The sequence below is a fragment of the Phocoena sinus genome, chromosome 12 (assembly GCF_008692025.1).
Source record: "Phocoena sinus isolate mPhoSin1 chromosome 12, mPhoSin1.pri, whole genome shotgun sequence".
Lineage (NCBI taxonomy): Eukaryota > Metazoa > Chordata > Mammalia > Artiodactyla > Phocoenidae > Phocoena > Phocoena sinus.
In genome coordinates, this window is record NC_045774.1 from 58,632,552 (window position 1) to 58,660,482 (window position 27,931).

Consider the following 27,931-nt stretch of genomic DNA (forward strand, 5'->3'; position numbering starts at 1 on the left):
GCAATGTTACGATAATAGAAATGTGAAATATAGATTACATCGCGTAAAATTAAATTACTGCATTTTTGGCTCTATGTTTCTCCATTTGGTACACATATGTGAATATACACACATACATATATATCTAATAAAGGAAAAATGTTTTAGGCTGTTCTGCAAAACTGTTAGTCTCTAACATTAAAAGAAAACATTGCTGCTCTAAAAGTTTGCGCTTCATTCCAAAAGAACTCCATTAAGAACGTATCTGGCTTGGTGCCGGTAGGTTTTGGTAGGTCTTTGAGGCCAAAATAATCTTTATGTCTCTTTCCAAACACAGGAGGAAGAAATGAAGACGGGAAATCGTATATTTTAATACAAAGCCATTGTGCTGCTTTGGAAGCCTGCAACCACGCAATAATAAAAGCCCGAACAGGGCGTCGGCCTTCTCCATTTCATCCCTTCTCAACGAATTGGAGCTGCAGCAGAAGACCGTACTGCGCGGGGTCGCGGCCGAAATCCACGCGAAACTCTCGCGAGAGCCTCCCGATAGCCGCGAGCCTTCGTGGGAGCTAGTTCCCGTCTCCTTTCTCAGGGCTCCCAAGAGCTGTTTCCTCCCCGCCGGCTTCCTCCGCTACCGCGGGGCGGGCCGGAACTTTTATGCATAGGAACTGATTTACACAGTAGAGTGTTGCCGGCCGGCGTCAAGGAGAATAGGGTGCCCTCCTCTTCCTCTCACCGTCGCTGCCGCGGAGCGGAGCCGTGCAGATCAGATCGAGGAGCGCGGTTACCGGGAGGGCTGGGTCTATGGTCGCTCCGCGGGCCGCTCCGCCGGCTGGTGCTTTTTTATCAGGGCAAGCTGTGTTCCATGGCAGGGAACTTTTGGCAGAGCTCCCACTAGTAAGTGATCTTCCGTCTTCTTGTCCGGGGCTGGCTCTTGGGGGTGCTGTGTGGACGGGGCCTGCGACTCCCCTTGGCCTGGATCCCGGCCCATGTCCCGAGCGCCGCGGAGTCTCCCGGGAAGCGGCGGCGGCCGGAAGCGTGATGAGCTTTTTCGGACGACTCCCCTCACCCCGCCCCCTGGCCGGGTTTCTTTGGGGGGAAAATCTGTTGCGGGGAGGGAAGGGGGTTCAGTCTCCGGAGAAGGAAGGTTCGGGAGTTGAACTTCTGATTCTTGGTTTAGCTAGGCCGGGGGGTGGTGGGGGGAAGGAGGAGCGGAGCCGGTGAGGGTTGGGATGGGATGGGCACAGGTATGGGAAATGTGACACAGTGTAGAGTTGTGAGGCTGGCTCTTCAGGACAGTTGTGGTTCGCTTTTGCCTGGTATTTCTAAAGTTGGTCGGCATCGTAATCTTTTGTCATTCATCTTCTGTCTTGTGCGGATTTAATATTACTCCGAGGAGAGGAGAGAGTCAGGCTTGTTTCTGCTCATGAACCGCTTTCTGCCACTACCTTAAACCTAGATAGAGTTTTATGTTTGTAAGGTATAGGACAAGTGCTCTCAACATTAGTCCATTTCGTTAGTCTGTGTCTCATATTTTGTTTTAAAAGTGTATTTTCCAGGGACATTGACAATATCTTTAACGTTTTTTCATGAATTTTTGTTTCTGTCAGTACCATGGAAGAGCTAGAGTAATATTGAAAACATTTCTCCCTAAATACATCTGTTTAAGCAGGTAGGACGGTGGGTGATAGGACTAGTTGAACTTTGGGTAGGCTGTACACTGTATACTTGAAAGATGAACAGAACCTTATAAAGATGATATCTTAGTGTAAATAATTTTTAATGTTAAGAAGAGCATTAGTAACTAAATTTTGAGTGCGAAGAAGATGGATTCCTATATTGTTCATTCGGTTTTTTAGCCTTTTGCACTAGAAAAAAGAAACAATGGGCTTTGAAACCTGTTTTCAGAAAAGCAGGTTTTCTTCTTGCTATAAGTGATCCTGTGGAGATGTGATGCTATAGAAGCTTCACTTCTGATCATATTTTTATTTTGCACTGTGTTCATTCACTGAAATATTTGCTTGGGCAAAATTAAAATATGGAAAATTTCGGTAGTGAAGAAGAGGTATTCTGGAAAACTTTGAAAGAAGCTGAGAGAATTGACAGGTAGCTAGCTGTTGATTATCAGAAGTTACAGCCCTTTTTCAACTTAAGAAAAGGTCCTGCCCTCTTTTGATAAGCATTTTCATTATGCTTTCATTTACTGTCGGCTTATCAAAAGGGGGCCAGGATCTATTTTATAAAACCAACTGTTTTTTCACTTTTCAAATATAAAATACTGTAATATTAAATGTGCTTTTTTGGAAAACTGTCCTTGCCTCCCAATTCAAATAGCCCTGGAGGAAGGAGCCACTTTGCCTTACTCAGATCCCTTGAGAATCACGGAGTCCCTCATCTGCAAAAGGTGACAAATATGAAAGACAAGACAATCAATTCAGTAAAAACAAAAAGATTATGAAAGCCATTGTTTTAGGTGATTTTGGTGAAAGAGGAAAATTGACATGAAATATGCTGTTTTCATGGCTTTAAATTGCCCATTTTAACATTTCTGCTATGAGCATGACAATTTTTTCTTAGTAACATATGAAATAATGGTGAGTCTTACAATCAGTGTAATCTTTTTTTTTTTAATAAATTCTTTTACTTATTTATTTTTGGCTGCATTGGGTCTTTGTTGCTGAGCGAGGGCTTTCTCTAGTTGTGGCGAGCAGGGGCTGCTCTTCATTGTAGTCCATGGGCTTCTCATTGCGGTGGCTTCTCTTGTTGCGGAGCACGGGCTCTATGTGCGCGGGCTTCAGTAGTTGTGGCGCACGGGCTCTAGAGTGCAGGCTCAGTAGTTGTGGTGCACGGGCTTAGCTGCTCCACGGCAAGTGGGATCTCCCCAGACCAGGGCTTGAACCTGTGTCCCTTGCATTGGCAGGCAGATTCTTAACCACTGTGCCACCAGGGAAACCTGATCAGTGTAATCTTAAATTTGGTGATATGTGGTGTTAATTGGTTTATCTTCCATACTGCATGCTGTGAGGAAAAATTTTAAATATTTGTGAAATTTATCTTTTTAAAAACATAAAATGACTGTGGAGAAGAAATTGATAATTCTGGAACAGAGAGAATCCTAGTATCTTCCAGAAAGTTAAAGTAGAACACAACACATTCTTTGATCGTGGTGCAGTAAAGCTAGAAGGACACTAAACATTTGCTGGTCGACTGACGACTGACGTAATGAACAGGTAACAAAAATTAAAACTACAAAAGCAACTCTGGATACTTTATTGTATCAAAGGAAATTGAAAACAGTTACATATTATCTAGGAAATAACATAATGAGATCAATATATATTCATGTTTATGGCAGGTGGTAAAGCCAAATTTATAAGAAAACATTTTGAATAACTGAAAAAGAATAAAAATTAAATATTTTACTTAAGAGTATTAAAAGGAAACAGTGAAATAAACCTATGGAAAGCAGACTTATTAAGTTAACACTGATATTAATATATTAAAAGGGAAAAAATAGTCAGAAATTATAAGAGCTGGTTCTTTGGAAGGGAAAACCAAAACGGTAGACTAAACTATGCTAGCTGAATAAAGGAAAAAAGGGACGATACAGAAATACAAAATTAGGAATGAGAAAAGTAAATAATCGCAGATATACCTTTGGGTTAAATCCATTTAAAAAATAAATTTGAAAGCCAAAACAAAGTTACCAGAGAGTTACTTCTTTGTTTTTTTGTTGTTTTTTTTTTGCGATATGCGGGCCTCTCCCTGCTGTGGCCTCTCCCGTTGCGGAGCACAGGCTCTGGATGCTCAGGCTCCGGATGCGCAGGCTCAGCGGCCATGGCTCACAGGCCCAGCCGCTCCGCGGCATGTGGGATCCTCCTGGACCGGGGCACGAACCCGTGACCCCTGCATCGGCAGGCGGACCCTCAACCACTCTGCCACCAGGGAAGCCCCCATACCAGTTTTTAATTACTCAATTTTATGTTTTAAAATAGCATCTCAGGGACTTCCCTGGTGGTCCAGTGGTTAAGACTCCACGCTCCCAATGGAGAGGGCCTGGGTTGGATCCCTGGTCAGGGAACTAGATCCTGCATGCCGCAACTAAAAAGATCCCGCATGCTGCAATGAAGATCTCGCATGCTGCAACAAAGATCCCGTGTGCGGCAGCTGAGACCTGGTGCAGCCAAATAAAAATTAAAAAAAAAAAAAAAAAAAGGATGGCACAGGAACAAGAAAAACAAATTAAAAATAGGAAATTATAAAGAAGATCCAAATATAATGATAGAATTATATTTCTTGAAATTCTTTGGTGACATTTGGATAACCATTTAACAAAACATTTAGCTGGATCCCTACTCTACCCTGTATTAAATTCCAGATTGATCACAAATTGAAAGAAAAAAGCCTTAAGGTTATTAGAAAATATGAGGGAATTTTGTTTTTAAATCATTTTGTGTCAGGGAAGGCCTTCCCATGTGTGACAAACACAAATCAAAGTAAAATATAGATTTGAATAAATACGTGATTCAGATTTCTGCATTGCAAATCATTAAATACTGAGAGATCATGCTAAACTTGGGGAATGTCTAGAGCATATTTGACAAAGAAATTATTCTTTTATCCATAATGCACAAATTTTAGATCATAAGATTATCTTAATCATAAAATGATGACCATCCCATTAGAAAAATGGTCATGTTAGAGTTAACGATGTACCAAAGAACTATATTTGACCAATAAAGGCATGGAAAAATGTTTAACCTTAGAAGTAAATTTAAAAAAAACAGGTACTAATTTGCCTTTAAGTTGTAAAGTATTTAAAAGATTGGCAGTGACCTGTAGGGTTAAGTGTTTTAAGACACCCTTATGTGTCACTCCTCTGAATGGAAATTGGTGTGGAAGGCAAGCTGACAATGCATATCAAAATTACCAGCAAAACTGACCCATTAGTTCTAGGAAATGATTCCAAATATTAATCAAATGCACAAGGGTGAATTACAAAGATGTTCATTAAAGCATTACTTGTAATAGTGAAAAAGATAACTTACATGCCCATCAACAGGAATTAACTAAATAAATAATGATCCATCCATAATGCTGTGCAGCAGTTTAAAAGGATGCTGAATAACAAATTCTTTGATGTAAAACTTCCAATACATACTGAGTGACAAAAGCATGATGCAGAATATTTTTGGGGATCACGTCAATTACATGTCTGTTTAAAAATAGACTAGACTAGGCAGTAGGTGGAGGCTATTGGTAAAATAAATTCTGAAGCAGCTTTTTTTTTTTTTGGTACGCGGGCCTCTCACTGTTGTGGTCTCTCCCGTTGCGGAGCACAGTCTCCGGACGCGCAGGCTCAGCGGCCATGGCTCACGGACCTAGTGGCTCCGCGGCATGTGGGATCTTCCCAGACCGGGGCACGAACCCATGTCTCCTGCATCGGCAGGTGGACTCTCAACCACTGCGCCACCAGGGAAGCCCTGAAGCAGCTTTTAACATGATTGGAACTTGTGAAGTAGGAATATTACTGTAGTTACTCATGAACATCTGAGAGAAGATATACTTCAAATCTAAGGCATCCTCAGTCAGTGTCAATTTCACCATTATTTATCACTAAGAAAGTGTAAACATTACTGCCCATTAAAATGCTAGGCATCACTGAAGATGCATCTTGATTTCAGTCTTAAAGTCAATGAAATACACTATAATAGTGACAGAGGTCGGAGTGGGGGGAGAGATAGACTGAGAAGGAAGAGAGAAAAGATTAGAGCAGATCTTTTTCAGGGCATATTTACATTTATTAGTTAGGTAATTCTCAGTGTCAGAGTTTCAAGAAATGTGAAAAATATTGTCTTTCAAGGTTACTTGTATTTTGTACTTCTCAGAATATTAACAACCTCTTCAATCTTAGAATATTTCCTGTAACTTTGTTAGTTGATTTTCTGTAGGATGTCTGAATCTTTGCATTTTTTAGTTTGCAGTGGATTTTGGATAAACAAGATCTGTTGAAGGAACGCCAGAAGGACTTAAAGTTTCTCTCAGAAGAAGAGTATTGGAAATTACAGATATTTTTTACAAATGGTAAAGTTTTTTTTTAATTGGTTGAATTGGTACAGTTGGTTACCTGTGAATTAAAACGTTTTTCTTTAGTAATTTGTGATGAACTGTTTTAATCCCTACTTTACATTTTTATTTACATGTGTATTCTTTTTACAACTTATATATCTTTTTTTAAAGTGATTTAAAGTCTTTTGTGAATCTTACGTGTCAGAGACACTCAAGATGGTCTAAAAATATTAATCTCCCTAAGCTTTATAATGCATCATTAAACCTAATTTAAGATTGGCTAAAGCAAAGTACTTTGAGGATAAATGATTCTTTGGATTGACATCCTGTATTGGTCACTCCTATCTTACAAGTTTGCTTTGGATGGAAGAGTTTTAGAGTTAAAAGATCCTTGCTCTGCCACATGGTAACTTTGTCACAGGATCTTTCTCACCCTCAGTTCACTTCTATGCAAACCTACCTCTCTGTTGTTTTGAGGATTCATTTTGGGTTTTTTATAAACTTTATTAAGCAGTAGTTATAACGCTGATAGGGGTCTAATAATAGTAATAATATGAAGAGCATTGAAAATACTTGGAAGATAGAGGGGAAATACCTATCATTCAACCTCCTTGATTCAAGAATAGATTTTACTATGAGGCAGTTTCTGTTTTTTTGTTATTGTTTATGCATACCTATATATTTTTTGACAAATTTGCAATCCTAGTACTAGACCACTGTGATCCACGTAGAGCTTTATAGCATGTGTAGGTTTTTCTCTTTGTTAAAAATGAATATAGTCATGATTTAACTGCATTGAAGTTATTATTAAATGTTAATATAATGATTTCAGAAATACATTTAACTTTATTATTTTTCTTTTAGTTATCCAAGCATTAGGTGAACATCTTAAATTAAGACAACAAGTTATTGCCACTGCTACGGTCTATTTCAAGAGATTCTATGCCAGGTAGGGCTGTGTTATTTTGGGAATATGTTAATGCTTATTTGAAACTCTTATCTCATGTTGATGAACCTTATATAAGTGAATCGTGTGTTTGCCATAGAGTTGTCCTGATTTTTTTCCATATAAATGTTTTCTATATGAATTCTATTTTCATATGTGTTTTTCTATATGAATGACATTTAAGTTTGTTTAATCATATTTTAGGTATTCTCTGAAGAGTATAGATCCTGTATTAATGGCTCCTACATGTGTGTTTTTGGCATCCAAAGTAGAGGTATGAAATAATTTTCTTTTTTTTTTTAAATTAATTAATTTATTTATTTTTGGCTCTGTTGGGCCTTCGTTGCTGCGCGTGGACTTTCTCTAGTTGCGGCAAGCAGGGGCTACTCTTCATTGTGGTGTGTGGGCTTCTCACTGCGGTGGCTTCTCTTGTTGTGGAGCACGGGCTCTAGGCGTGCGGACTTCAGTAGTTGTGGCTCATGGGCTCCCGAGCGCAGGCTCACTCATTGTGGCACATGGGCTTAGTTGCTCCACAGCATATGAGATCTTCCTGGACCAGGGCTTGAACCCATGTCCCCAGCATTGGCAGGCTGATTCTTAACCACTGCGCCACCAGGGAAGTCCTAGTTTTCTGTTCTTTATCAAAGTATAGTCAACGTGTATTGGTTAATCTGCCCCAGTTTTCACATTAACTGTGTAAAAATAATAACGGTGATTTATATAAAATATTGAAATATATACAAAATCAAAGAAATATATACATATTTCTATATATTCAATTAACAAACATGTAGCATTTTACTATGTACCATGTGCTATTCTGACTCCTCTTACAAATTATGACTTAATCCTCATAACAAACTATGGGCTACATAGTTGTAATCTCATTTTATAAGTGAGGAAACTTAGACACAAAGAAATTAAGTTCACATAGCTGATAATTGACAGAGCCAGTATTTAAACCCTGGGAGTCTAGTTCCTAATCCCATGCTCTTAACTGCTTTGCTCTTCTGCCTCTGAGACATTTATTGTTTGGCACTAAGAAGTATTCCATGAATGCCACAGCTTGTCTACTATAACCTGAGAATGTTCTTCCGTCTCCTTCATATGCTTCCTGTGTTCTGCTGTCTTCCCTTCCTGCCTCCTGATGATTGGCTGCCTAGCAAGCCATAGGGAAAGCAAGGGGGAAAGCAAGGATTGGGGTGGCTATAGCAATATATGTTCTAACGAGGAATGGTTTGGGTAGTGAGGGTTGAGAAATTAGGTGAGGGAGAGAAGAGAGATGGGAACTTGCAGCTGAGACCAAATCTCTGTTCACCTTATTTACCTTTTTAGTATTTTTGAGAGAGCTCTGCTAAATCCAGATAATAATAGCTGATATTATTAACTGGTCTTCATAATAATCCGTGTAATCTTCAGTAATATGAATCCTTTGTATTATGTTTCTATTTTTAGATGATGTCTTTAGATTAGTAATTGTATTCCTGAATATTAAATGTAATTTAATTGTAAGTGGTAATTTAAGGAGGCAGAACCAGCTCTGTTGTTTTTAAGTTCTTTAATGGAAAAGAAGGTGTTTATAAAAGGCCCGTATTATGGGGTGGCTTTTCCAAATATTGCCATGTAATTTTATGTATCTGAAGGACAGCCAGTATGAGAAACCAAGACAAAATCTTTATAAACTTCTACTCCTGTAGATTAACTTGGAGTTTTAATTTGTCTTGTGTGTTAAATATCTTTTGTTACGTGATTTACTGAATAGAAACCTATTTTATGATTTATTAGGTGAAAGTTTTTCCTTTAAGAATTTGGGGTAAAGAATTATTCCTGGAAAGAGATGTATCCTTTCATATTTGGTTGTACCATTTTTTAAAATCTTTAACTATGACCAAATCTTTCTGTGTATTGTCCAGTTGTGTGAGAATTGTATTGAAATGGCATTTAAGAAGATGTCTCAGGCATTTAATTTTCAGTGTCAGTTATTATGGTGTGAGGTTTAAATGTAACTATAAATACATACACAGGCATACATATCCCCCACCCCCACAAACACACACAGTTAGATAAGGATTCAGGTTGAAGGTTTTTGAACAGACTGTATTCAGTTTAGTTTCTTCTGTTGGCTAAGGAACCAATTCTTGATTTTTCAGCTTTAAAAAAATTAAGGCTTTGGGGAAATCCCTAGTGGTTCAGTGGTTGGGACTCCACACTCTCACTGCCAAGGACCTGGGTTCGATCCCTGGTCAGGGAACTAAGATCCTACAGGCCACACCACACCACACGGCCAAAAAAAAGAAGCCTTTAATAACTTTATAAGGTTAATCAAATTAAATGAGACTATGTGTAAGGTGGATCACCTCATAAATTTTTACAGTGGCAGTATATTAAGTTCAAAGAGGAAATGGGAACTGACATCCGAAGTCTTATGCTAATCATTCTTGTCTTCCTGTTCCAAAAAGAAAAATAATTGTTTGTACGGTCTTTTGAGTTCTTTTGGTGATATTAAAGTTTATTTTCTTCAGCGATTCAACTGTTTTATTATTAAATTCCCTGAAGTACCTGTTTGTTAGTCCAGGTTCAACTGAAAGGAAGCATACTTAATACTTATTCTGGCAACTAAGTGTAGAATCTAAAAACTCTTGGAAACTAATTTAAGTGCAAAAAACTGGCACTGTCACTTTAGGGTCTGGTTTCTAATTTGGTACCTTCTAATAATATTAAATTATAAAATTATTTAAGCATGTGTGTTAAAGTGTAGTAATTTTAAGGAAAGGTCATAAATTTAGAGATTTAAGTACATCATTCCTCAAGTAGGTAGATAACTGCAAACATCAGAGGAACATAGGAAATGCTCTGTTTTGAATAGACCTCAGATATACTTAGGTTCATTGGGTTACCTAATCTCGTTTACTTTTCTTTTTCTAGGAATTTGGAGTAGTCTCAAATACAAGATTGATTTCTGCTGCTACTTCTGTATGTAAGTGCAAAAAATATATCCTGCTTTAAGATTGTAATTCTAAAGAAAGCTCCGTAGGACATAGATGTTTTTCAGTTTATGAGACCTATGAGAGATTAATTGGGTCTATTCAATCTTCTGAGGTGAGATCACCTTTATGCCTAATGTATTTGGCTAAAAATTTTAAAATACAAAAAATTTTAAAACCACTTAAAGTATTATCTCTAAGACATTACTTTTTTTTTTTTTTTTTTTTTTTTTTTGTGGTACGCGGGCCTCTCACTGTTGTGGCCTCTCCTGTTGCGGAGCACAGGCTCTGGACGCGCAGGCTCAGCGGCCATGGCTCACGGGCCCAGCCGCTCCGCGGCATGTGGGATCTTCCCGGACCGGGGCATGAACCTGTGTCCCTTGCATCGGCAGGCGACTCTCAACCACTGCGCCACCAGGGAAGCCCTAAGACATTACTTTTAATGCTAAAAACGGGTAGTAACTATTGAGCCAAAAACATCAACTCTGTGGCTCTTAATTTTATAATAAGGTTAAGAAAGAATTTTTATTCTTCAATTTTATTGTACTTTATTGCTTCATAATAACTAGCTATTGTGTCATTCTTGTGGGTGCAATAAACTATTTCTTTAGCAATTGTAATTATGTCTTTGATGGGAATTGTGTTTTTTCCCTCTTTATGGAAAACTATGGCACAGAAAAATATTCTGACTCTTTAGTCCGTAGAGCTGATTCTAAGCACCAGTTCTGTCTCTAAGCAGCAGCTGTATAACCTTGAACAAGTTGCTTTACCTGTTGGCCTTAGTTCTTTACCTACAAACATGGGGTTTACGTGCCTATGAATCATGGCATTAAAGGAAATAACATTGTAAAGTAGCAATCGTAAAGTATTGTACACAAGGTAATAATATTATGCTGTGTTCCATCTTCATAGGTTAAGCAAAAAGATATCACCTAACAAAAGATAATTAAAATTATTATTTTTTACTTCTGTGATCTTACACAGAAGAGGCAGAGGCATTTTGTATTAAGTTTCTGAGCCAGAATTTCATGTTTTTGGGGTCATTTCCCTTTCTGAAAGGAGTGTAATAATCTAATTCAATCTTTTTCATGTCATATCTTATTTTGAGGATAGAAGAGTAATAATCAGTTTTGCCATAGAATTTAATATGTCAAATATATCCCATTGGTGAAGTATTGAATTGCCCTCTGGAAAATCAAAATTATTAAAAAAATTGAAAAATGACTGCAAGGAAATGTACCAGAATGTTAGCAGTGCTCATCTCTGAGTAGATTATAGATGCCTTATTTTCTTCTTACTTTAGTTTCTGTTTTCCAGATTTTTTAGAAGGTGTATATTTTTGAAAATGTAAAATACCTATTACCAGGGTTTGTTTTTTATTTCTCATGCAAAGGCTAAAAGGCACACTCATATTCATTTTACCAATGAATAGGGAACTTTATAGTAGACTATTTTACTTATTTCATAAATTTTACAGTGTATTATATCGCCCAGACAGCTTAGTTTTCAAATTTCAGCCCCAGTGCTTTTGACATGACAAATTAAGCAAAATATACTCTCTCTGCTGTATGAGGATATTAATAACATCTATGTCATACGGTTGTTGTGAGGATCAAATAAATTAATATCAATAAAGCTCTTAGAACCGTGTTTTGTCCAGTGTGTTAGTTTGCTAGGGCAGCCATAACAAAATGCCAGAGCCTGCGTGGTTTAAACAACAACAGTTTATTTTCTCATGGTTTTGGAAGCTGGAAGTCCAAGATCAGGGCGTCAACAAGTTAAGTTTCCTGAGGCCTTTCTCCCTGGCTTGCAGATGGCTGCCTTGCTGCTGTGTCCTCTTGTGGCCCTTTCTCTGTGTGTGTGCATCCTTAGTGTTTCTTCCCTTTGTAAGGATACCAGTCCTGTAGAATTAGGCCCCATGCTTATGACCTCATTTAACCTTAATTGCCTCTTTAAAGGCCCTGTCTCAAAATAACAGCCACATTGGGGGTTAGCGCTTCAACATGTAAATTTGGTGGGTGTTGGGGGGATAATTCAATTCATAATACTCAGTAAACTGTAGTGGTTACTATCATTGTCATCAACAACAGCATCATTATCACTGGAAAACACCAGACTGGATGCAGTGGTGGATATAAAAATAAAAATAAAGAATTTAAAGACAAGAAAATAAGACATCAATATACAAATATTAATACAGAAGGAACTAAGTGGCATAAGAGAGTAACAGAGGATGTAATGAATGTTTTGAGTGGGAAAAGTTGATTTGTTAGGTGAATTCAAAAAGGCTTAAATAGAATTTGGTGAAGAAAGAATTTGAACCTGGGGAAATGCAGGGGAAAGATAGTCTAGGAGCATTGAACAGTTTGATCAATATAAGAAAAGCTACTGAGTTACATTCAGTGAATGGTGAGTAAGGAAATAGTGGGAAATAGCCCCCCTACCTGGCTAAGGCCAGATAATGGCCTTCAGTGAGGAATCTGCAGCTTGTTTTGTTGTCAGTGGCAGTACCTATGAAAGCTTTATTTTTCAATATGAGGGGGATGCCAGAGTTGTGTATTAGGAAGATGATTCTGGCAGAATTATGTAAGATGAATTGGAGGAGAGTGTGAGTCGAAGTATACAAAATTTGAAGTTTTTCATGTGATACAGCATGGATGAACCTTGAGGATATTATGATAAGTGAAATAAGCCAGTCACAAAAAGGTAAATACTGTGTGATTCTACTTATATGAGGTACTTAGAGTAATCAAATTACTAGGCATAGAAAGTAGAATGGTGGCTGTCAGGGGCTGGAGGGAGCGGGAAATGGGGAGCTGTTGCCTAATGAATATAGAGTTTCCGTTTTGCAAGAGGAAGAGAGTTCTGGAGATGGACGGTGGTGATAGTTACATAACAGTGTGAATGTAATTAATACTACTGAGCTGTATATTTAAAAACGGTTAACAGCAGAAACTAACACACCATTGTAAAGCAGTTACTCCAATAAAGATGTTAAAAGAAAAAAATAACGGTTAAAGATGGTAAATTATATGTAATGTATATTTTACCACAATTTAAAAACCACCGGGAGTTCCCTGGTGGTCCAGTGGTTAGGATTTGGTGCTTTCATTGCCATGGCCCTGGGTTCAACCCCTGGTCGGGGAACTAAGATCCCACAAGCCGTGTGGCATGGCCAAAAAAAACCCCAAAAAACAATCAAAAAAACTCATCGAAAAAAACCCTTTCCGAAATAGTTTTATATATACGGCAAACTGTAGTGAGTACTGTCACCACTGGGTGCTGTAAGAAGTAAAGCTAACTATTTTAAGGTAGGAAAAAACTTTTAAGTTATTGAAATAATAAGGTAAACACTAATGAAGCCTTAAAATAATGTTTTGGTAGCCAGCAAGGAGAATAAGCAAGCTAGGTTTGAATGATAGAGTCAGCAGGACTTTTGAAAAGAAAAGATTTAAGAAGAGTCAAAAATGATATTTGAGGTTTCATACCTGGGCATTGGGAGGTGAAGGTGGTACTGGAAGAGGAGAATGAGTTGGTTCTGAAAAGAATTAGATTTACTCTTCAACATTCTGAGTGTAAATGTATCAGTAGAACATCCTCTTAGAAATGTGAAGCCAGTGATAGAAATTTGAGACTTGATACCTTTTAAGAAAGAGAGCTGCATAGTGTCTTTCGCTGCACAGAAGATGTATACCAGATAAAAAAACCAGACCTTTGGGTTTGTGATCAGGCAGGAAACATACAAGGTGGACCTAGAGCATCTTATAGTGCCAATAAGTAAGTAAGTACTCAAACAAAACAAAACAAAACAGGGCTTCCCTGGTGGCACAGTGGTTTAGAGTCCGCCTGCCGATGCAGGGGATACAGGTTCGTGCCCCGGTCCGGGAGGATCCCACATGCCATGGAGCGGCGAGGCCCGTGAGCCATGGCCGCTGAGCCTGCGCGTCCGGAGCCTGTGCTCCGCAACGGGAGAGGCCACAACAGTGAGAGGCCCGCGTACTGCAAAAAACAAACAAACAAACAAAACAAAACAAAACAAAAAAACAAAACCCCTCATTAATGGGGGTATGTCGAAGACATATAGGAGCCAACTGAAAGAGCTTTCAATGGCCAAAGCTGGAAGAATTTGAGCAACAAAATAAAAAAGAATAATATACATTATAACCCAAAGTATAACCCAAGTATAAAATAAATATTCATGCATCCATACTGATATAAATAAATGATAGCGTAAATAAATAAATGGGGGGGGGGAGACAAATCTCCCATACAGAAGAATTTCAAATAATTTATATAGCCAACTCCCCCCTCAAGTAGAGGAAGCATAAATTCCTACTCCTTAGGTGTTGGCTATGCATAGTGACTTTCTTCTAATGTGTATATTATGAAAGAAGATGGGAGTATAATTTTACAGTGGAGAAACCTGACAAGCACTGTCTCAGCCAGGTGATCAAAGTCAGTATCAACAATGATAAATGACATTAATAGTATGTACTTTTGCTGTAATATAATGAATGACACTTCCCCTCTGTGGTCTTCTTTCTGAAAACCCCAAACCCTGGTCTAATCATTAAACATCAGATTCCAATAGGGAATCAACCTACGGAATACTTGACTGGTTCTCCTAAAAACTGTTAAAAGTCATCAAAAATAAGTTATGTCTGAAAAACTGCCACAGCATACAGAACCTAAGGAGACATGACAAGTAAATGTAATGTGGCGTCCTGAAAGAGAGCCTAAAACAAAAAGGACATTAGGTTAAAAACTAAGGAGATCAGAATAAACTATGGATTTTAGTTAGTAATAATGTATCTATCTTAGTTCATTAATTATAATAAATATACCATACTAATGTAACATGTTAATAACAGGATTCTGGGTGAGGGGGCGTCTTGGTCTGCTTCAGCTGCTATAGCAAAACACCAAAGTCTGGGTGGCTTAAACAAGACATTTATTTCTCACAGTTCTGGAGGCTGGGAAGTCCAAGGTCAAAGTGCCTGCCTTGATCAGTTCCTTGATTGGCCATGATTAGCTTCCTGGCCTCCAGACAGCCTCCCTCTCAGTGAGTTCTTACATGGCAGCCTACTCAAGAGTCTTACTTTTAAAAAGTAGAGGCATATAATTTGGTAGAGGTTTCATTTGTTTTGCTTTTAAGGGAAATTTGAGCATATTAGTAAGTGATAGGACAGATTTATTGGAGGAGGAATGGTTAAAGGTGCAAAGGAAAAATGTTGACTGTCAGTTGAGTAGATGAAAGCAAATGTACAAGTGGTAGGGGTAGCAATAGAGAGGAGAGATGCATTTTCCTCCAGGTCAGAAGAAAAGGATTAGGAAGTAGAAAATCAAAACGCAGAGCAATTTTATCATGGAATAGGAGAGAAGTTGACAGCATCAGGTAAAATCTAATTCAGTAAGTTAGGTGTCAAGGTCCAGGGGTTAGGGATGTAAATTTGCTTTATATACAGAGATAATTTTACCTTGTTAATTGGTTAACATTATGTAAGTACCTGTTTTGCTTGGACACTTCATATCTTGCTTACATTAAATGGATTTGTGGGGACTTTCCTGGTGGTCCAATGGTTAAGACTCTGTGCTTCCACTGCAGGGGTGCAAGTTCGATCCCTGGTTGGGGAACTAAGATCCTGATGCCATGCAGCATGGCCAAAAAATAAAAAAATTACAAAAGGGGGCGGGATTTGTAAAACTCAGTAACCTTGATGGGTACATTTTTAAATTAACTAAAAGGAGAGGAAAGGAAAGGTTAAGTAGACATTTCCTAATGTCAAGTTTAAATGGCTTAGGTTTCAAATCTTGGCAAATGTTACCTATCTAAATTAGCTGTTAGAATACTTAATTCCGGGACTTCCCTGGTGGTGCAGTGGTTAAGAATCCGCCTGCCAATGCAGGGGACACGGGTTCGAGCCCTGGTCCGGGAAGATTCCCACATGCCGCGGAGCGACTAAGCCCGTGTGCCACAGCTACTGAGCCTGTATGCCTAGAGTTCACGCTCTGCAACAAGAGAAGCCACCTCAATGAGAAGCCTGCACACCACAAGGAAGAGTAGCCCCCGCTCACCACAACTAGAGAAAGCCCGCATGCAACGAGGACCAAACACAGCCAAAAATAAATAAATAAATAAAAATTTAAAAAAAAAAAAAAAGAATACTTAATTCCTACCATTTTTGAGGAGATAGAGGATTAATTAACAGTTTTTTCGTTTGTACTTTCTTAGTGACTAAGAGTGTGTGTGTATATATTTGTGTGTGGTATGAAGAAAGTCCTAGAGACCTTTGCACATATATTCATGATTTTATTAAAATATGTCTTTTGGTAAAGAAATACCTATTATAAAAAGCTTAGAAAGTTCAGATTAGTAAAAATCCTTAAATCTCAGAGATAACTACTGTTAACATTTTTTGGTTGTATTATCATTCCAATATTTATATATATAGTTGACCCTTGAACAACACAGGGGTTCGAGGTGCTGACCCTCTGACTCTCTGCAAAGTTGGAAAATCTACATATACAACCTTGGTTCATGTAGTACCTATTTATTGGAAAAATATGTGTATGCATGGACATGCATAGTTCAAACCTGTGTTGTTCAAGGGTCAACTGTATATATTTACAAATATAAACATATATATATATATATATATATATACTTGTGAACACATATATAACCCATGTTCCTTTTAAGCTAAGTTACTAAATAGAGCAATACCATTCTAGAGCTGGAAAGATTTTAGAAATGATAAAAGCCAGTGGTTTTTTTCCCATTTCCTTTAGTTTTTAAGCAGCAGAACTCTTTCTTAATATATTAAATATATCATTGAAACTCTCTAATTGTAATATAGATGGGGGCCTAGGGCTTTCTGCCACTGTCTTTCCCCTTGCCTGAAAACAAAAAAATCTGCATCCCTAATCATATTCAAGAGCTCCTACTAAAAATTAAAAATGATTTAGCTCTACCTCTAATATTTTACATTGTATTAAAGAAGTTTTGTGTTTATTCACTCCCCATTTTCTCAGTTTAAGGTTTTTTTTTGTTTTGTTTCCTGCAGTGAAAACTAGATTTTCATATGCCTTTCCAAAGGAATTTCCTTATAGGATGAATCATGTAAGTATATTGTAAAAAATAAAACTACTTGTTAAAGCTGTATGTAAACTAGCAACATTTTATATTAAAATAAACTGAATAGTCTCCTAGGAATGGCAGTTTCAGATTCTACGAGAATATGGATTTTATTTCTAAATTAAAGCTAAAGTGCTTCTACCATTTAAAAAAATACTTTGTAGCAGTGGTTATCAACCCTGGGTGCCCATTAAATCACGTTGGGAGCTTTTTTAATAATACTGATGTCAGGGCCTCTCTGGATCAACTAAATCAGAATTTTCAGGCTTGAAACCTGGACACTGGTATTTCCTAAAGCTCCCAGGTGGCTACTAATGTGCAGCTGGGGTTGAGAATTACTATAATGGAACAGAAAGAAAAAGATACTTGAAATTTTACATTATTTTAGAAGATGCATTTCTATTGCCATTTCAATAGGCATGTTTTTCTTTTTCCACTTTGCAAGAGATTTTTTCATTCTATTTAAATTGTATTTTTGTTTCATTTTCAGTATTCTCTTCTATTATTAATTTGTAATATAACAAGAATAACAGTTAAGTAGAGATAATTACATTTTTGCATTTGTTGAGTGGGAAGTATATTGGAAAATCTGAAGCTTATACAGGATTATTTTAAATAAAAATAAGTAATAAGAAAAAAAATAATAATAAGTAATAAGAACACTTATATGAGGCTGGCTTTTCCTTACAAGGATTAAAATGTTTCATAATCACAGTTGCATGCATTGTATAACAAGTAATTGTTTATAGCATATGTTCATTCTGATATAAGCTATTGTGTTTTCTTGATTTAAAAAAATTTTAGATAAATCCTAATTACATTCTTATGTTAGACTAAGTAGACTCATCTAATTTGGTTTCATGTTGACATTTATAATCTTTCTTTTTAACAGATATTAGAATGTGAATTCTATCTTTTAGAATTAATGGTAAGTATATTTCTTCCTTGTGATTAATAGAGTAAAACTTACTTTCAAATTTAGTGAAGTCATAAATTTAAAGAAATAATTGTAGGGAGGTGCATTTTAAAACCATCCAAGTGATATGTGATGGTAAATCATAGTACCTAGTGGCATCATCACCTATATGCTCTTGGAAGCCTGTAAAATAGTTTGTATATACTACTTAGGATGGGAAATTTTTTCTGTTCTATAGTAACTATAATAAGAGGATTACAAGCAAACCAGTCAGGACATTAAACCACTGTAAATTATTTGCACAATTTGTGTATGTGTGTGGTGTTATTTAAAGATAGATTATGTCTTTGGCAGAATTCTGCTCCTCCAGTTGGGAATTACGGATTTATAGGCTAATAAGAGGTTTCAGTGTGTTGCAGATGTGACACTTTGAGTCTCTAAGGGAATGGATGCTGACTGACTGCCAACCGATTTACCAAGGTATATTTCAGAGAGAGCACTGCCTTCACTATTACAGTAGAGTTTAGGGCTGCCATACTGCTTGCTTAAGACAATAAGAGGGAAGCAAGCATGAGTTAGAAAAATACATTTTGAAATACACAATTAAAAATCAGTTGGGTAATGGTAAGGTTTTTGTGTTATAATAAATCTGTTTTTATACATACACATTTTTTAAACTGTTTCTAGGATTGTTGCTTGATAGTGTATCATCCTTATAGACCTTTGCTCCAGTATGTGCAGGACATGGGCCAAGAAGACATGTTGCTTCCCCTTGCATGGTAATTAGAACAGAAGTTATTCATAGTGTAACATGTTATTAGCTAGGAAGGTTGACAATTAAATATGAAGTTTAGTATTTTTAAAGTAATTAAACTAGTGCCCCAAGATATTTTATGTTGAGTGAAATATCTGCTTGTTGAATTCTAATAACTATACTGGTATAAATGCTAAAATGATAGATCTTTAAATTATCTATTTGATGAATATTTCCAGTAAAATTTGATTCTTATGAAAAACAGACTGTTTACATGAAAATTAAGATTGTTATCTTTAAATTATAATGGAAAAGAATATGAAAAAGAATGTAAATATATGTATAACTGAATCACTGTGCTGTACAGTAGAAATTAACACAACATTGATTTCAACTGTATTTCCGTAAAATAAATTAAATGTTATCTTTAAAATAATCAGAATATTTTTGGTGATATTCAACATATATATTAATTCATTGTATAATTTCTGGTTTCCTATCTGATTTTCTAATTTTTGGAAAATTAGAAAAATGTTTATCTTATATTAAAATTTATTGTGAGGTTTTAAAAATTTAAATATATTTAGCTGTAATTTTATTCATTAAAATATGCTTATTCATTGTCACATTCATGTATCCATCTTTTTCCTTTGTTGTTCACCTTTGTTTCTGTGTTACGGTAATATAAAAGAGATATAAATATATACAGATACGGGAAATCTGGCCCTCTCTGGAGGGTAATGTATAGTCATATTAGGTAGTTCTGCTTTCAGTAATAATATGATTTACATTTCTATAGGAGGATAGTGAATGATACCTACAGAACGGATCTTTGCCTACTGTATCCTCCTTTCATGATAGCTTTAGGTATGTAAATGTGGTGTACCTTTAGCAGCTAAATTGTTGTATACCTATTTAGGTCATCCTAAAAGAAATTTCACCCTATTGTACTTTATGTTTTTATGTTCCTTGAAGTAATAGACTATTCCTTGCATGTGAACTTTCAATAATATGAACTGCAATATCACAAATCAGGATTATTGTCCCCCCACCCCCCTTTTTTGGTAAGTTTTTTTTTTTTAATCGTTTAAAATAATTTTAACCAGTGTCTGAATAGAACATTTTTGTTGGTTTAGTGGGATGAGTTTGGAATTAAGCCTTCTAATACTAGTTGTAACTTATATAAAATAACTAGGTCTTTTATTTCCTGAGCCCAATTAGGTCCTCAGCAGTCAAGTAAAGGAGCCTTTTGTGGTCCTTAATGCCTTGCTAGAGGGAAAGTTAGCCACCATTCTATTATCTGTGGAAGGCAGTACTGTCATGAGTTAGAACAGATGGTCCTAGGTTTAAACTTTTCTTTCTTTACAATCGTGGGAAAATTATCTAACCTTTCTGAGTTGGTTTCCTTAATTGTAAAATAGGGGGAGGGTACTAAAAACTCAGTATAGAGTTGTTACAAGAATTAAACGAGTTATCTTTTAAATAATGCCTGCCATATATTAGGCACTTGTTAGTTTCTGTTCCCTTTCTGTCTTGTATTCCTTTCTATGACTCTGTCTTCTTGATTTTCCCCCCATTCTTTTACCCGTCCAGACTAATTTTTGTTGGTTTCTCTTTATTCAGTTACCCCTTAAATGTTAGTGTTTCTCCACCTTCTTACATGAGGGGTGGTAAATAGGTTATACTTTTGTAGTACTGGAGGCTCCCTGGAAGGATTCTGAAGTGTCATCTGGGTTCAGTGGGAAGGAATACTGGCATCTGCATGGGTAGGAAGGCCATGTGCCACATCTTTGTCATCCTTGCTGTTTTTGTTCTTCCCAGGCAGTCTCACTGAGGCCCATGGGTTCTGCTATCTCTTATGTGTTGGAACATTTCAATTTCTTTATTTAACCAAGATCTTGCTCCTGAACTGGCCTTTATATCAATCTCTGCCTTTTGGATAGCTTCCTTTGGCATCTCACTGGCCTTCAGACTCATGATTAGGACTGAACTCATCAGTGTGCCCCCAGATATACTCTTTTTAATGTCTTTGCTATGTTGGTGAATAGCACTAGTTACCTTAGTTGGAAACCCAGTAGTTAGGTTCTTTCATCTTCCTCGATACCTACATCTAGTTGGTAACCAACACCTGTTGTGCCGCATTCTTTAGTAATCTCATAGCCACCTTCTCATTTTTATCCAGGTTATCACAGCAGTCTCCTTCCTGGCTAGTTGGCCTCCAGCATCCCTGTTCTCAGAGAGCCAGTCTATCCTCCACACTTGAGCAAGGCTAGCAATTCTCAACCAGGGATAATTTTGTTCCCCACAGGATTTTTGGCAATGTCGGGAGATGGTTTTGGTGGTAACAACTGGGGTGGGATGCTACTGGCATCTAGTGAGTAGAAGCCAGGGATGCTGCTAAGCATCCTGCAGTGCATAGGGCAGTCTCAAAGAATTGTCCAATTCATAATGTCAGTAGTGCTAAGGTTGAGAAACTCTGAGCTAGAAAGAGCTTTTTAAAATGCAGAATTTGCACTTCAGTTAAAATCTTTCAGTGCTCCTCCCAATTTCTGGGTAAAATCCATAGCTTCTTTTTACCATTTATGTATATATCATTCTCTGCTCCCACTCTCACCTTTTTTAAAGACTTGGCTCAGATATCATCTCTTTAGTGACACTGTCCCCAACTCCGCACTCTCTACATCACCTCAGTCTGGGTTTAGGATGTCTCTTGCCCTAATTTACTCTATGTATGCCCTGTTGTGGCATTTTCCACTGTATTTTTATTACCTGTTTTTATAATTTGTCCTTTAGCCTCTCAATCCTTCCTGAACCTAAGCCCTACTTTATAGCTTTCTTTAACTTGGGGCAACCAGAATGTTCATGCACGTTTGAGTTGCTGTTTGCCTAGAATGTCATTCTTAGCAAAGTCATATGGGTAACCAGACCAGGGAATATAACATTTAACAAGCTTGTGTGGGATCAAGGTAGGCAGGCTGCTTGGGAGGAATTATATTAGGCAAACTTATGATGTAGACTGTTGTCTTTGGGCTTTTTCACTATCTTTGTTAGTTTATGTTGTAAGTAATGTATATAATTACATTGTATGCAGTGCATTACATTTTTTTTCCTCTCAGCTCTGTTTGATTACAACACTGAACTCTGTACTAGGGTGCCCAGTTTTCACCTAACTTGATCATTCGCTAATAACTTTAAAAAGCAGAGGCAACACTGCTTTTAATTGAAATACCAAAACAGAGTAGTGTTGAAATTTATCAGTATATTGATTTGCTGGTTTTTTGGTTTGTTTGTTTTGTCACTCTGACTTTTGGGTGCATTTTGACCACTACTGTGTACTGCTATGCAGGGATCCTTTCCCTGCTCTGATTTCCTCAGTGGACTTCTTCCTCTCTGACGTGCCCTCTCAAGGCACCTGCATCATGACTAGCTCACAGTGAGAGCAGATGTAAGGACCTTAATATATATATAGCCCAGTAACTTTTCCTCCCTGTAAGATTAAGTTGATGGGATGGTCAGTGGTAACTATTATATGAATCTATAGAATTTTTAAAAAGAATATAAGAAAATACACATAAAAATTTAAGTGAATATCTTGTTCTGAGTCAATACATTCCATGTTTGCAGTTAAACATGGACCTTTGTGTCTCATTTTCTCTCCAGCTTGCCTGCATGTAGCCTGTGTTGTACAGCAGAAAGATGCCAGACAGTGGTTTGCTGAGCTTTCTGTGGATATGGAGAAGGTAATCTTTAAGATTCCCTTGACTGAACATAACTTGAACATTTTAAAGTTAATGTCATATTTACTTACCCTGAGCCTAAAATTCTTAGCCAGGCTAAGAATATTTTCGGTAAAGAAATGTTAAGAAATGTGTTGGCAAGAAGAACTGATGTTGACCATTTAGGTTATATTTCTCTTCAGTTTAGGATTAAACAGAATGGTAAATATATGTTTGATTGGTTGCAAAGTCACCTCCAATTGCCAGGGCTATTTTAAAAGCTACCTAGTGACTACTGTAAATTCTGTAACACAGACTATCTCCTGACAAAGTGATTTTTGTCCTTCTACCTTTTCTGCTGAAATGTTCTAGAATCAATCCAAGGTTAGGTCTACTCAGATGCAGAAGAAGGGCTAATTTGGAAACTGGATTTGACAGATTTGTATAGCTGCCGGTTTTTGAGCACCTTAACTCATGTGCAGAGTAGTTAGTAGAGAATCAAAACAGTCTTTTGTGCACTACCTCCCATTAAATTGTTTGAAACAATTGGTATTAGAGGAGTGTACTCTATAGTGACATACTCTTTCATGATTTAGACCTCTATTTCTAGTACCTCACTATTTTGTTTTGGTTTAAGGTATCAGTAGGTAGAAGGAAACCAACTACAGAGATGGATGAGGATAGACTGAGCATACATATACTTTCACATTTATCAGGATTGTCTAACCTAATCTGAAGGATAGAGACTATCTTTTCATTGTTTTCTAAGGGATGTCTAGGATATGATGTGTGTTCCTTGTATACTAAATGTTGCTTGATAATTTGCCATTGAGAACTTTTCAAATATTTTCTTCTAGATTTTGGAAATAATCAGGGTTATTTTAAAACTGTATGAGCAGTGGAAGAATTTTGATGAGAGAAAAGAGATGGCAACTATTCTTAGTAAGATGCCAAAACCAAAACCTCCTCCAAACAGGTACTTTGTAGACTTTAGTTATTTATTTTATTTAATTATATATTTCATATGCATTATCATAATTTTTCATAGATTATGTTGTTTTGTTTTTGTAAAATTTCTTCCGAAACTTCATGACATATTTTTTCTTTTTTCTTAATTTGTGACTTGATAGATTGAGAACATCTCATTTAAAAAAATACATTAATCTGATCATCTGTTAAGTAACTTTTCCTAATGCAATGGCAGGTCTATTACAGGTATCCCTCAACATATGATTATATACTGTACATAAATTTAAACAGAACAGAGAGAGGCAAGTTCATCTAAAATTTAGGGATAAAGAATTCTGTAGTAGTTCCATGTCAGTTTGACTTTTTCCCCCCACTACTGGCTGTTATCCTATTTATAAATTTCAGTAACATTTTTCAAAAACATAGATGATTGATCTGATATTGTAAAGGTAAATAAATAATTTTGGCTTTTGAGTGACTCAAAGATCCATTGCAAACAGTAACATAATTTTGCTAAGTATGAGTCACTTGTCCTAAAAAGGTTTTTTTGTTGTGGTGGGTTTTTTTGTGTGTTTTTCTGTTTGTTTGTTTTTTTTTTTAATAGGATCTGTTCATTTAAGTTCAGTGGTTCTCAGCTCTCACTGTACATCAGATCGTTTGGGGTAGGGAAAAAAGGTCAGAAGGGAAACAAAGAAATGCTACCCATCTTAATCATTTATTAAGAAAAATAAATAAGTTATATAACATTAAGATAGATTTGTAGATCTGATATGTTAATGTTACCATTTGGAAAAAATTAATACTTGACTTATACAAGGAGCTGTTTAAGGCAGTCATTCAAACAGCTGCCTTTGGATGCATTTTTTGCAGAAATTCCCTGAGTGATTCTTCACTAGTGGCAGGGCCTGAAGCTGCAAGATGATGATGGACAAGATAAGGCAATAATCCTATTGCCACAGTTACTGGTATCTTCAGTTTTAGTTTTTATTTTAAATATTCAGCGTTTTCCAGGAAATTACCATATTTCTTTCTGACTTTTAATTATAAAGGTTTGCTGTACTTACATATGGTTTTATTACGCCTTTGGACAATAATTTTTTTTGGAAGAACACTTCTTGATTTTCATAATTAGTAGGAATAAGATTTTCTATGTACGATTTAATTTTATAGGAAATTTGTCTAGAAGAAGCTCTAATCTCTATGTTGAGTGATACCTGTAATGACAACAAAATCCCATACCCTAATTTAAATTTTGGAGTGTAATGGACACTAACTTCCAGAATGCTTGTTATGTGTGAGGGCACTAAGTTACATAAGAATAAAAACATAAAACCAAATGTTAGTCTTCTGGATTTTAATTTTTCCACATCTGTGTCTTATAATTGGGAACGTCTTTGTTTTGTAGAGTTGTAGCGTGGAATAACTTTAAAAATTAGTAGGTTTATCAGGGTGTTGAAAACGAGTCTTTTAATTGGTGTAAAATCTCTTTCTTCCCCACTTGAACAGTGAAGGAGAGCAGGGTCCAAATGGAAGTCAGAACTCTAGCTACAGCCAATCTTAAAACATTCCGAAGAATTCTGTAGTGGACCAGTTGGAAATAAACCATTGGACAGATTTCAATAATGTCTTCAATGGAACACAAATGAAAATGAATAGCTTGTTTCTGTCAAGCATGTTGGGAAGTGATTTTATTTTTGCAAAATAAGTTTTTCCTTACTGAATTTGATTCTAGTACATGATTGATTAAAATCTATTGTTTATGAAAGTTTGGAAAGGTTCTAAGGGGACCTACAGACAGACATACATAGACATTTGAAAGTTAATAGCTTTTGATTAGTATAATTTTTCTTAATTTGGATAATAGAAATTGTTGCTTTTTATTAAGCCAGGAAAGATGAAGCATAATTTGTTTAAAATTCTCTTTGGTCATTGAGCGACCAAAAAAGGAAATAAAAAGTCAAATATATGAGGGTTTTTTTTTCCCTCCTTAAGTTAAACTTTGAAACTGTATTTAAGGAATCAAATCTTACAAAATCCTGGAAGGTTTTGATAATGATGATGATAATTTCAGGGAAATTAATCAAGTACCTATTGATTTTAAAGCATATTTTATTCAATAGTTTTGGTATCTTGCCATGGAGGATACTAGCCCAGCCTAGCATAAAAGTGCAATATGTATAGCATATTTTGACATTTTAAAAGTTATATTCCATAACCATTTTGAAATGCTGGGCAAACATAAAAAAAAATCCTATACAAAGTTATTTGCATTTAATTCAGTTAATCAGGCATTTTGAAAGCGAATTGGATAAAACACCGTAATATGATTGAAATTTGGTAACATTTTTATGTTATTTTTACTCTACTGTGAAAAGTTTTTTATATGACATACACACCCTAGTTTATTTTTGTGTCTTAGTGTGGACTTACAAATTTACTACAGGTATCCTGAGCCAGGAACACAGTCAGGTTGCAGGCCAGTTTGATACTGGCTATTCTTAATTCTCATATGAGTGTAGGACTTCAGACTAAATGTTATGTCAGTGGGACTGTGCTGTCTGTGGAAGTTAATCAATTACGTGATCATTTTCTTCAGACTTGAAGGAGAGTGATAAATAAGATTTGGAATCATAGGATATTGATGTACAATTTAAGGATTAAAATTTTTTATAAATCAATTGTGAACAATGGATTATTAAATGTTGACTTCCTAGTATAAAACTGCAAGAATAAAAGTAAATTCTCCAGCTATATTGACTAATGTCTTGAATTTATCTTTTTGAATCTGCCTTATGTTGTCTTCTGGGTCTTTCTTCCTTTGGATAAGTATTAAAGCCTTCATAGTTTATCAAGTAGGTAATTAATTTCAAATGGTTTATAACCAGACTTTTAGAGTTCTGCTTCCTTGTGGATAGTATCACATAAGCTGGAAAGAGATTATAAAGTCAGTACCAGTGACAGAAGTAGGTCTCCTAGGCTTATGAAATAAGAAAAAAAAGCTCTCCTCAGGTCTGAAGGAATTAAGATTGGGCTTGGGTTGGAAGGGCAGAGTGATTATATATTGTAATCATTGACTTAACCCTAATTTTTCCTTTAAGCTTACCTATATTTCTAAAAAAATTTTATTTTGAAAATACATATGCCTAGTAGTTTTATTTTCAACCTCTTATTTAAGTAGAAATTTTAACACAACATATACAAGAGTAGATAAAATATTGTAATGAAAAAAAAAAAAAAAAAAATATTGTAATGAACCTCCATATACCTATCACTCAACTTTAACAATTATCGACACATGTCCAATTTCATTTCATCTAAACTCCTACCACTTCCTCCACATGCATATTATTTTGAAGCAAATACAAGATATCATTTTGTCCATAATTATTTCAGTATGTATTCCTAAGAGATAATGGCTCTTTAAAAAACAAAACAAAACCCCCCAAAAACCCAATAGAAGTCTTACTGTACCCAAAAGAGTTAGTCAAAATAATTATGTAATATCAAATATCCAGTGTTTACATTTTCAGTTATCTCAATATCATAAATATTATTAAATAATTCTACTTAGGATCTAAATAAAGACCACACATGCAATTCATTGATAAATCCTTTAAATCTTTTAAGATTCATGGATTTCTCCTTTATTTCATTAAAAAAATTCCCCATTTTGGTTTGCTTGTCCACTAAGAATCTCCCACCATATGTATTTTGCTGAGTGTATCCTTGAGGTGCTACTTAACATGTTCTTTTCTTCTCTGTATTTCTATAAATTGGTAATTGAATGCAAAAGCTTGATCAGGTTCAGGCTCAAATTTTTTTTTTCCATTATAGACTACTGTATAAAGTATCTCCTCTCAGGAGGTATATAATGGCTGGTTGTCTCTTTCTGTGATTTAGCAGCCATTGATGATGTGTGTTCTTTCTAAACATCAAATATTACCATAGGCTGCACTGTCCAGTGAGATAGCCACTAGCCACACGTGGCTATGGAACACTAAAAATGTAGCTAGTCTGAATTGAAATGTGCTATAAATGTAAAAACACATTGGATTTCAATACTTGGTACAAAACAAAAGAATGTAAAATATCTAATTTGTTTATATTGATTACATGTTTTAAATGATGATTTTTTAGATACATAGGACTAAATAAAACACTATTCAAATTAATTTCACCTATTTTACTTAAGTGTAAGAAACGTAAAAATCACATAATGGCTTGCATCATAATTCTTTTGGACAGTGTTGCTATAAGATATAAGGAAGATGTTAGGTCCCAGTCCCATTTTCCCTGCTTCTTATTCCTGCTCCCCAGAGCAACTTTTAGTCATTTCTCTGCTGTTGTGTTACTTCCACACTTCCAAGTAACAAACTTATAATTATAGCATTTATTGAGCACTTATTATGTGACAAGTATATTCCAAGCGCTCTACATTATGAAGTCATTTAATTCTCAGAACA

General features: G+C 36.1%; 1 protein-coding gene across 4 annotated transcripts; it reads left to right on the plus strand.

Annotated features, from left to right (window-relative positions):
• Positions 1-595: 595 nt before the first annotated feature.
• CCNC (cyclin C) lies at positions 596-26,764 on the plus strand. Of its 4 annotated transcripts, XM_032651748.1 has the most exons (13): positions 596-876; positions 5,957-6,063; positions 6,913-6,997; positions 7,199-7,268; positions 9,920-9,971; positions 17,043-17,098; positions 18,006-18,041; positions 18,717-18,808; positions 19,583-19,650; positions 22,444-22,523; positions 23,357-23,475; positions 24,339-24,433; positions 24,975-26,764. In XM_032651748.1, the coding sequence occupies exons 1-12, from the start codon at positions 845-847 to the stop codon at positions 24,388-24,390; spliced, it is 849 nt and encodes a 282-aa protein (XP_032507639.1). In that variant the 5' UTR covers positions 596-844; the 3' UTR covers positions 24,391-24,433; positions 24,975-26,764. The 4 variants fall into 4 exon arrangements, with proteins under 4 accessions (XP_032507639.1, XP_032507641.1, XP_032507638.1 ...); XM_032651747.1 differs by lacking the exon at positions 24,339-24,433 and having other exon boundaries at positions 720-876; positions 24,975-26,219; XM_032651749.1 differs by lacking the exons at positions 596-876; positions 24,339-24,433 and adding an exon at positions 2,879-3,209 and having other exon boundaries at positions 24,975-26,219.
• The last annotated feature ends 1,167 nt before the right edge of the window (positions 26,765-27,931 follow it).

Bases quoted from the DNA above. Each gene is read 5' to 3' on its own strand.
- CCNC (XM_032651750.1), top strand. From the start codon at position 845: ATGGCAGGGAACTTTTGGCAGAGCTCCCACTA. The intron at 7,269-9,919 runs GTATGAAATAAT...TTCTTTTTCTAG, and splicing joins TTTTGGCATCCAAAGTAGAG to GAATTTGGAGTAGTCTCAAA. The intron at 18,809-19,582 runs GTAATTAGAACA...ACATTTCTATAG, and splicing joins ATGTTGCTTCCCCTTGCATG to GAGGATAGTGAATGATACCT.